Below are 9,903 nucleotides of genomic sequence, written 5' to 3'. Positions count from 1 at the left end.
TTAGTAATGTTTCTTTTACATATGTGAGTGCCCTTGTGTTTGGGGCATAAATGTTCAGAATTGAAACTTCATCTTGGTGGATCTTTCCTGTGATGAGTATATAATGCCCTTCTTGATCTCTTTTGATTAATTTTAGTTTGAAATCTATTTTGCTGGATATTAGGATGGCTACACCCACTTGCTTCTTAAGACCATTTGATTGGAAAGTCTTTTCCCAGCCTTTTATTCTTAGGTAGTATCTATCTTTGAATTTGAGGTGTGTTTCTTGTATGCAGCAGAAAGATGGGTCCTGCTTTCGTATCCATTCTGTAAGCCTGTGTCTTTTTATAGGTGAATTAAGTCCATTGATATTAAGGGATATTAATGACCAGTGATTGTTCATTCCTGTTATTATTATTGTTATTTTTTTTTGGTAGTAGAATGTGTGTGCTTCTCTTTGGGGTTTACTGCTATGGTGTTATATCTGTTGCCTGTGTTTTCGAGGGTGTATCTGACTTCCTTAGGTTGGAATTTTCCTTCTAGTGCTTTCTATAGGCCTGGGTTTTTGGATAAGTATTGTTTAAATCTGGCTTTGTCTTGGAATGTCTTGTTCACTCCGTCTATGATGATTGAAAGTTTTGCTGGGTATATTAGTCTAGGCTGGCATCCATGGTCTCTTAGTGTCTGCATTACATCTGTCCAGGTCCTTCTGGCTTTCAAAGTCTCCATTGAGAAATTGGGTATTATTCTGATGGGTTTGCCTTTATAAGTCACTTGGCCTTTTCCTTTTGCTGCTCTTAATATCCTTTCTTTATTCTATATGTTTAGTTGTTTAATTATTATGTGGTGAGGGGACTTTTTTGGGGGGGTCTAGTCTGTTTGGTGTTCTATAGGCTTCTTGTATCTTCATAGGCATTTCCTTAAGTTGGAAGTTTTCTTCTGTGATCTTGTTGAATATATTTTCTGTGCCTTTGAGTTGGTATTCTTCTCCTTCCTCTATCCCTATTATTCTTAGGTTTGGTCTTTTCATGGTTTCCCAAATTTCCTGGACATTTTGGGTCATGACCTTGTTGGCTTTAGTGTTTTCTTTGACTGATGAATCTATTTCTTCTACTGTATCTTCAACGCCAGAGATCCTCTCTTTCATCTCTTGCATTCTGTTGGTTATACTTGCATCTGTAGTTCCTGTTCGTTTACTCAGATTTTCTATTTTCCAGCATTCCCTCTGTTTGTATCTTCTTCATTTTTTTTCTCTTTCCCTTTTCAGGCCTAGACTGTTTCCCTTATCTGTTTCTTTGCTTTTTCATTGTTTTCTTTCATGGATTTATTATTTTCTTCTGTTTTATTTGTCTTTTCTTCTAGTTTTTTTATAGCATTCTTCCCATTTTTTGTTTGTCTGCTCCTCAATTTCATTTTTGATTTCTTCTTTGTAGGCCTCTAGCATCTTCATTATGTTATTCTTAAGGTTGCTTTTTTTCTGCTTCTTCCATTTTGTGATGTTCAGGTCTTGCTGTTGGAGGAGGGCTAGGTTCTGGTGTTGCTGTATTGCTCTTTTTTTGTTGTATGTACTTCTGCCTTGACGTCAGCCCATCTCCTCATGGATTTGTTCTTGGTCTTATCAGTGCTCTTGGTCCATACAGAGCTCACAGATTTGGCGTTTCAGGAAGCCTCTCTGGTCCAGATAGGTGCTGGGGGCTGGTCTCCAATTCTCAGGAAGTTGGGGGGGGGGGGTCTTGGGCGGATGGGCAGGGCGTGTAGACTGCAGGGTCTGCCGGGGGTCTTAGAGAAGGGGTGCTCTCCCAGGGGCCCCGCCCAATGGCCAGAAACTGGGGCCAAGTTGGGCATGTCTTCCCCAGAACGGCTGGTTCCCAGGGATGGGACCTAGGGGCAGGCCTCTCAGAGTATGACCCCAGGCACTCACCACTGGTCCAGATGGGTGCTGGGGGCTGGTCTCCAATTCTCAGGAAGTGTGTGTGTGGGGGGGGTGTAGACTGCAGGGTCTGCCGGGAGGATCTTGGAGAAGGGGAACCTTCCCTGGGGGCCCAGCCAGATGGCCCCAAAGCAGGCTTTTTTTTTACCCCTGTTGTTGGTCATTTTGTTAGAAATTCTATGGCTTTTGTGAGGAGCATCATCAATCCAGTTGGGAAATTTTTATTTATACTCTAAATGTATATGCTTACAGAGACTTAGATGTATTATAGGCATTTTTTGATGGATGGATAATAGTCAAGAAATAGATGGATTCCTTCTGAATTTTACAGACATGCTTACTGTTATTTTACCATCCTTCTTCTGTGTTCATATCTGTCCTTGCTCCATAGTTAAATCCTCACCCCCCTTTTTCTTTTTTCCATTTCCCTCTTCAGACACTTGTTCCCTGTACTCCATCTATGTTACTCTCCGACAACCCACAGTGGTCTCTTCTTACTTTTCTGGTTACTGCAGTCACTCCAGGTTGTATACTCACATCTGAAGATTTGGAGATAGGAACTTCTATGATCATGCAATGTATGTCTCCCTGGGTATGGATTACCTCACTGAATATGATCTTTTCTGGGTCCATTCATTTACTTGCAAAGCTCATGATTTTAATTTACTTCACAGCTGAATAGTATTCCATAGCGTATATGTACCACACTTTCACTATCCATTTGTCAGTTGAAGGACATTTAGGTTGTTGCCATTTTGTAACTATTGTGAATAGAGCAGCAATGAACTTGGGTGAGCAAGTATCTGGAGTAGGATGTCCAGTCCCTTTTCCAAGGAAAGGAACAGCTGGGTTATGTGCTGAATTTATTTAGCTTCAAGGTTTGTTTATTTAGTTGAGGATTCTCTATTTTTATTTTTAGTGTGGCTAGTTTTTTATGGCATTTTAATTTCCTATGGTTTAATTTTATGTTGTTGCTGGTTGGATTATTGGTAGTATTCTTCTTGTTTGAGAAATAGTGGTTTGCTGTCTTGCTCATGTATGATTACTTCGCAGTTCTCCTGTATTTCTCTATTCCTCACGTGAAATTTATTATTTCCCATGTTCTAATTGATGATTCCTCTGACTCTGCTGTATATATTTTGCCTCTATTACGTGAGTGCTGCTTTAGTGAAATCAATTTTGTGTTAATTGGTGACTACCTTGAAATGCACTTATGTGTCCATCAATTTTAAGAGAGTAATTTTCTTTGTGCAACAAGATGCTTGATGGTGATTTTTCTTTTCAAGCTTCAAATGTCTTTTCATGCTCTCCTGGCTTTGGAATCATTGATTGGACACCCAGTAGCAATCTGTTGCTTGGGTCTTTCATGTGGTTTGACGTTGTTCTTTAAACAGTATAATTTTAACTCTTCCTTTTAAACCCCTTGATTTGAAAGGGAAGCAACCATCTCTTCATTGTTCCTGAAAGAGAAACTCAAAGAAGAGAAACAGTTAGAAATGGCTGATTCTCCAGTAAACATGTCGCAGGTCAGTGGTCATTTCCACTCTTTATCTAAATCTGTTATACTTTGATGTATTAAAAGCCTTTAATTATCTGCTTCTGATAATTTTTAAAAATTTTATTATGAGCAGTTCTGCAAACAGAAAAACAACAAAATCACACAATGAAATTAAGCATTCCCAAAGACTATACAACTCGATGCCCTTTAATACAGTTAGAGTTGCCATAGAGAACAGAAGCTCTGGAGCCTCACATGGGATGTTATATTTTCATAATTGAATATATTTTGATTTCCTTATCCACCCCCAAAACCCCGAACACCTTTGACAGAATTAGAACTAGAAGAGCACTTAGCTTTATATCCTTTTTCATAACTGGTGTTCATTACCTGCATTTAGTCCCTGATAATTTAACCTTTTCTGTTCTCTTTTCTCCATGTTATACTGTATCCACCTATACATTGATTCTACATACATATATTACTGGGTGGATTCTGCATATGAATGAAAACGTAGTGTCTTTTCTCTAAAAGTATATGACCACACTTAATATTACACATTTTGCATCCATCCATTTTCATGCAGATTTTTACTCTATTTTTTTCTCTAGCAGAATTGTGTTCCATTTTATACAATTTTCATTATCCATTCATCTGTTAATAATTAGTTTGATTCCAATAATTTTTCTTTGGTGATTAAAACAGCAGTAATCATGGAGTATAAATATCTCTGTTGTGGGGTGGGTTGTTCTCTGGGTTTATGGCCAGGAGGGAAAGAACTTGGTCATTTGTTAGTTCTCTTTCAGTTTCTTTGATAATTTCCAAACTGATTGCCACTATGGCTGTATTAATTTGCACCCTGCTTTCCATCAACAGTGAATAAGGCTTCCTTTCTCTCTATATCCCCTCAAACATTTGTTGTCAGGTTAGTTGATGATAGCTATTCAGCTTGGGGTGGGCAGTATTTCCAAATACTTTTAATTTGCTTTTCCACAGTTGTCCTTTGGGATCCTGAATGATTTTGTAATCTTTATTGGCCATTTGAATTTCTGACTTTGAAAAGTGCCTATTTAGTTCTTTGGCCATTTGTTGATTTGCAGTTTTATTTTCTTGGTATTTAATGAATTTAATTTTTGGTAAATTCTTGGTAATGTTTTAAATTTTTTGGTAAATACTTTATCCAAAGTGTCACTGGTACAGATTCTCTTATCTATCTATACCTTAAACATATTTTGATGTGTTCTTGGACTTCCCTCAATATTTATTACTCTTTGGGAGAAAAATGAAATATTTTTCAAAACTTCTGAAATTGTTATTTGTATCTGTTGGTTTATGCATATTCTTATGGAAATTTTGGGTTATATCAAATATAGCTGATGCAGATTGCTGTATCTGTTCGTAGTGGCCCACAGATTCTCATAAAATTAATTCCATAGAACACTTATATGTTAATGTTAAAATTGACAGTTTGTAGTGCTGTTACAATCCTTGCTAATGTTGAAAAAAACAAACAAAACTATTTGTCTATAAAATCAGTCATATATTCTATCTTCCATACCTACCCCTTTGCTATTTGATGATGTGGCATTGGACCTAGAGTTTAAACATTCCAACTGAGTCTGTTATAATAGAGTCATGTAAGGCCCAAGTACACACAGGATTGATTTGTGTCAGTCTTTTAGCATGATCTACAGTAAAAGTATTTAAAGCACATTTCCTCATTATGAATTTTCCTCCTGAGACATGTCTCCTGTGATCCTGTGTAACAAACACACCATCCAATAACAAATAGTTAACCAAGTCCAGACCTTAAATGTGTTTTCTGTTTCATGTATACTGCTTGTAAGACTATTGTTTCATTCTGTTTTCACAGAGTTAGAACGTTCATGATAGAATGTGACAGTATTGGAAATCACATTTTGAGTAATTATCTTCACTTATCTACATTCTGTCTCCTTATATCTGAGAAAGAATTCCAGGTTATCATGTGGTCAAACCATACTTTTTCATTTCAGAACCTGTTGACATTCAGGGATGTGACTATTGACTTCTCCCAGGAGGAGTGGGAATGCCTAGACTTTGCTCAGCGGTCTTTGTACATTGATGTGATGGTGGAGAATTACAACAACCTGGTCTTTGTGGGTGAGAACATTTTGCTTGTAGAATTCTTAACCCATCTTTTGTTTGTTGACTTCATGGGATGTAAAATCTGTTAAGTTGTCCTGAAAAAACCAACAGGAGACCAGGCAAAGTTTAGTGGTAGGAAAGAACTATTTCATACAATTTCCTTTTTTCTTTTCCATTTTCCATTTCAAGGTATCATCCACCCTTTATTTTGGTTCTAAGATTCATCCATAAACTCAGTAGCATATAATATTTCCACTCATATCTTAAAGCTCCATATCCATTATCACTGTTGACATGGTTTTAATTTTGAGAAAAGTTCAAGATACACAAACCAAAAATACTAAATATACTGAATAATTTGAGAAGAAATATCAGTCAAGAAATCTTGCCTAAATTCCTCTGTTTTGTGTTCTCATATACTGAGTGTAGTACTGCCTTAGACTTCTGTATTCTTTCTAAAAGTTCTAGCATGGGTCATGGGCTGCCTCAAAAACATGTGGATTATATATTAGAGGTAGGCGTGATCACCTGTCTGGAAAGAATGAGATTGTCCTGGAATGTGGAGAGGAGAGAGTAGCCACAACTAGGGTGGGCTCATGAATGAACAAGAGAGAACTGTGAAGACTTCAGGTGAAAGAAAAATGGTTTTGCTGCATTCAATTCCACTTGAAAGGATTCTTCATCATTTAACTTAGTATAGTATTCTGCCCCAGGATGTATCGGTCTGTTGTAATAACTATTAGAAGGTGTTGTGTCTTATTACACAAGAATTATAGTGACTTAATATTAGTACAAAGTACAGTTTTATTTTATTCTGCTGAAAACAGATTGGAATAATTTTACAAAATTTTAAGTCTAACATGAGTCCATGTAGTAGGATTATTCTGTAATTGCCTTCCTTGTACGCATATCTTCATATTACATCCTTCACTTTCTTCCTTGTGGAAAATACACAGACACCCTGCTGTGAAATGATCTCATGAGTCCATGTACAGAATGGACTTGAGAATAACCCTATGAGGAAAGTTAAGAAACACAGCAGTGTGTGGAGCTCAGACAGTGGAGGATAGAAATAAGCAATAGGTGCCCATGACAGCCCTGCCTCAAATGATCTAGAGCCTCTGATGCCTGGCTGAATACTGTCTTTGCATTCGTTACTTTTCTAGAATCTAATGCCTTGCTTTAGAAAAAATGATAATAATAAACTTTTTGATGCTTTTAAGTAAGACTTTAATCTTAAAAGGAATTGGGTCTTCTGAACAGTATTGTTCATTGCCTATCAGTTAAGTATAAATACCTTTAACTTGGGATTAGATTAAACTCCTTTTCATCAATTTCTGAGAAGAAATATTTAAAGATAGAGACATGTATTCTAACTATAATCTCTGTGAGCTCTATCCCAAAGCTAATTTACAACCCTTAATTATATTTTTCCTTTTGTTTCCCAGTTAGAAATTTCTGATAAAAATGAGATATCTGTTATAAACCACTGACCTTTGGAGGCTGTTATGCCATTTTTGTGAAAATCCATACAGTTCAGTGAATGAAAAATGTCCACTACTGGGAGCTCTAATCTAAATAGTTCCATGTTGACTTATGTTAAAAGAGAACTTGGGGAGACAGTCATTTTTATCACATGTTTATTATTGGAACAAGCCCTATTAATCTGAATTGTACTCATTTTCAGAGAACTATTGCAAATGTGATCCTGTCCATCAACAGGTGAAGACTGAAAAGGAGTCTTATCAGTGTAATGAACTTGGCAAAGTGCTTCATGATCCCTCCATATGTGTACTTTATAAAACAAGTGAAACTACAGGAAACTCTAATAACTCAAGATACAATAATCACAGGGATGCCTCTATTGACTCTTCAAATCCAGATAGATATGAAAGTATGCACACTGGAGAAGAATCTTGCAAGTTAAAAAACTGTGAGAAATCCTTAAATTTGTATTCTAACACTGCTCAAGATCAGAGACTCTACACTGCAAAGAAAGAACCCAGGCAGGGAGAATATGATGACTATATTAGCTCTTCATACAATTTTTTGCAAAAAAACCCAATCTACATTGGTGAGAAACCGTACCATTGTGGGGAATGCAGTAAATGCTTCAATGCTGCCTCAGGCCTCACGGAACATGAGAGAATTCATACTGGAATTAAACCCTATAAGTGCAAAGTTTGTGAAAAATCCTTTACCCAGATTTCAAGTCTTCAAATACATCAAAGACTTCTTACTGGGGAGAAACCTTACAAATTCGAAGAATTTGGAAAGTCATTTTGTCAGCTGTCAGCACTTAAAAGCCACCAGAAAAGGCATACTGGAGAGAAACCTTACAAATGTAAGGACTGTGACAAATCCTTTGCCCACTCTTCTACTCTAAAGAAACATCAAAAAATGCATACTGCTGGGAGACATTATACTTACCAAGAATGTGGCAAGGTCTTTCATCAGCTTTCACATTTTAGAAGGCATTACAGACTCAATGGAGAGAAGCTTTACAAGTGCAGTGACTGTGACAGAGCCTTCCCTAAATTATCACTTCTTAACAGGCATTACATAATCCATACTGGTGAAAAACCTTACCAATGTGAGGTATGTGACAAGTCCTTTACCTTGAACTCAACCCTTAGAAGACATCAGAAAATTCATACTGGGGAGAAACCTTACAAATGTATGGAATGTGACAAATCCTTTAACCGGGACTCACATCTTAAAACACATCAGAGAGTTCATACTGGAGAGAGACCTTACAGTTGTCAGGAATGTGACAAATCTTTTGCCCAATCTTCTGGTTTAAGGACACATCAGAAAATTCATACTGGAGAGAAACTTCACAAATGCAAAGACTGTGACATGTCCTATATCCATATTGCAAGTCTTAAAATACATCAGAGAGTTCATACTGGAGAGAGACCTTACAGTTGTAAGGAATGTGACAAATCATTTACCAGTTGCTCACATCTTAAAAGACATCAGAGTGTTCATACTGGGGAGAAACCTTACAAATGTAAGGAATGTGACAGGTCTTATACTAGCTGCTCATATCTTAGAGAACACCAGAAAAGTCATACTGGAGAGAAACTTCACAAATGCAAAGACTGTGACATATCCTTTATCCATATTGTAAATCTTAGAAAACATCAGAGAGTTCATACTGGAGAGAGACCTTACAGATGTAAGGAGTGTGACAAATCCTTTACCAATTGCTCAGATCTTACAAGACATCAGAGAATTCACACTGGGGAGAAACCTTACAAATGTATGGAATGTGACAAGTCCTTTACCCTTCGAGCAAATCTTAGAAGACATCAGAGTGTTCACACTGGGGGGAAACTTTACAAACGAATGGAATACGAGAAGTCCTTTACCCATGAGAGAAAATATCAGAGAGTTAATACTGGAGAGAGACGTTACAGTTGTCAGGAATGTGACAAATCTTTTGCCTACTCTTCTGGTTTATGGAGACATCAGAAAATCCATAATGGAGAGAAAAAATAAAAATGCAAAAACTGATGCATCCTTTATCTAGATTTTGAAGCTTAGGAAATATTAGAAAATTTATATTTTAGAGAAACATACTATTGTAAATAATGTGACATTGCATTTTCCAGTATTCTCTGCTTACAAGTCACAATAGTATACAAAATGGAAACAACAAGATAAGAAACTTGTGAAAGTCATTGAAGTTTTAAATTTTAAAAAATATCCTAGAGTTTATATTAAAATAAAATTCTGCAATGTAACAGTGGAAAAAGCTTTTTATTTCTTTTAATGTGTATTTATGTTCTGCCTGTAACTGTATGTGCACTACATGTATGCCTTGTACAGATAGAGTACAGAAGGGGTCATCAGATCCCCTGAAGCTGGAGTTACAGACCATTGTGAACTACCATGCATGTTTTGGGAATTGAACACTGGTCTTTTGGATGAGCAATCAGTGCTCTTACCCACTAAGCCATGTCTCCAGCCCCTGGTAAAAAAAAAAAAATGTAATAAAAACATTGATCTTGTTCAACATCCAAAAATTCATACTAATGCCAGGTGTGGTGGTGCACTCCTTTGTTCCCAGCACTCATGATGCAGAGACAAGAAGTTCTCTGTGTCAGAGGACATCATCTATATACTGAGTTCCAGGACAGCCAGGACTACATAAACTCTTTGTCAAAACCAAAAAGAATCCTAATAAAGTAACATAAAAAAAATTATAAAACCTTTACTTTCACATCTAATTGTGTTTGTACATCACAAAATTCATACTACTATGAAAACATAAAGGTCGAGAATATATACTGTCTATCTCGGCTCCCCAAATGAATTGAATTTGACAAACCCTTCACATAGTGTAGCTTGAGTTTTCCTGCCT

At 36.7% G+C, this 9,903-nt stretch overlaps 1 protein-coding gene across 1 annotated transcript; it reads left to right on the top strand.

Moving 5' to 3' along the window:
• Window positions 1-2,826: 2,826 nt before the first annotated feature.
• Window positions 2,827-9,679, top strand: LOC131894326 (zinc finger protein 54-like). The gene is made up of 3 exons (XM_059244577.1): window positions 2,827-3,435; window positions 5,423-5,549; window positions 7,222-9,679. The coding sequence occupies exons 1-3, from the start codon at window positions 3,406-3,408 to the stop codon at window positions 9,036-9,038; spliced, it is 1,974 nt and encodes a 657-aa protein (XP_059100560.1). The 5' UTR covers window positions 2,827-3,405; the 3' UTR covers window positions 9,039-9,679.
• The last annotated feature ends 224 nt before the right edge of the window (window positions 9,680-9,903 follow it).

This window comes from Peromyscus eremicus, chromosome 1 (assembly GCF_949786415.1).
Source record: "Peromyscus eremicus chromosome 1, PerEre_H2_v1, whole genome shotgun sequence".
NCBI lineage: Eukaryota > Metazoa > Chordata > Mammalia > Rodentia > Cricetidae > Peromyscus > Peromyscus eremicus.
This window is presented reverse-complemented; position numbering and strand designations above follow the sequence as displayed.

Coding starts and splice junctions, on each gene's coding strand:
- LOC131894326 (XM_059244577.1), top strand. CDS start 3,406: ATGGCTGATTCTCCAGTAAACATGTCGCAG. Junction 3,436..5,422: donor CTCCAGTAAACATGTCGCAG/GTCAGTGGTCAT, acceptor TTTTCATTTCAG/AACCTGTTGACATTCAGGGA. Junction 5,550..7,221: donor CAACAACCTGGTCTTTGTGG/GTGAGAACATTT, acceptor ACTCATTTTCAG/AGAACTATTGCAAATGTGAT.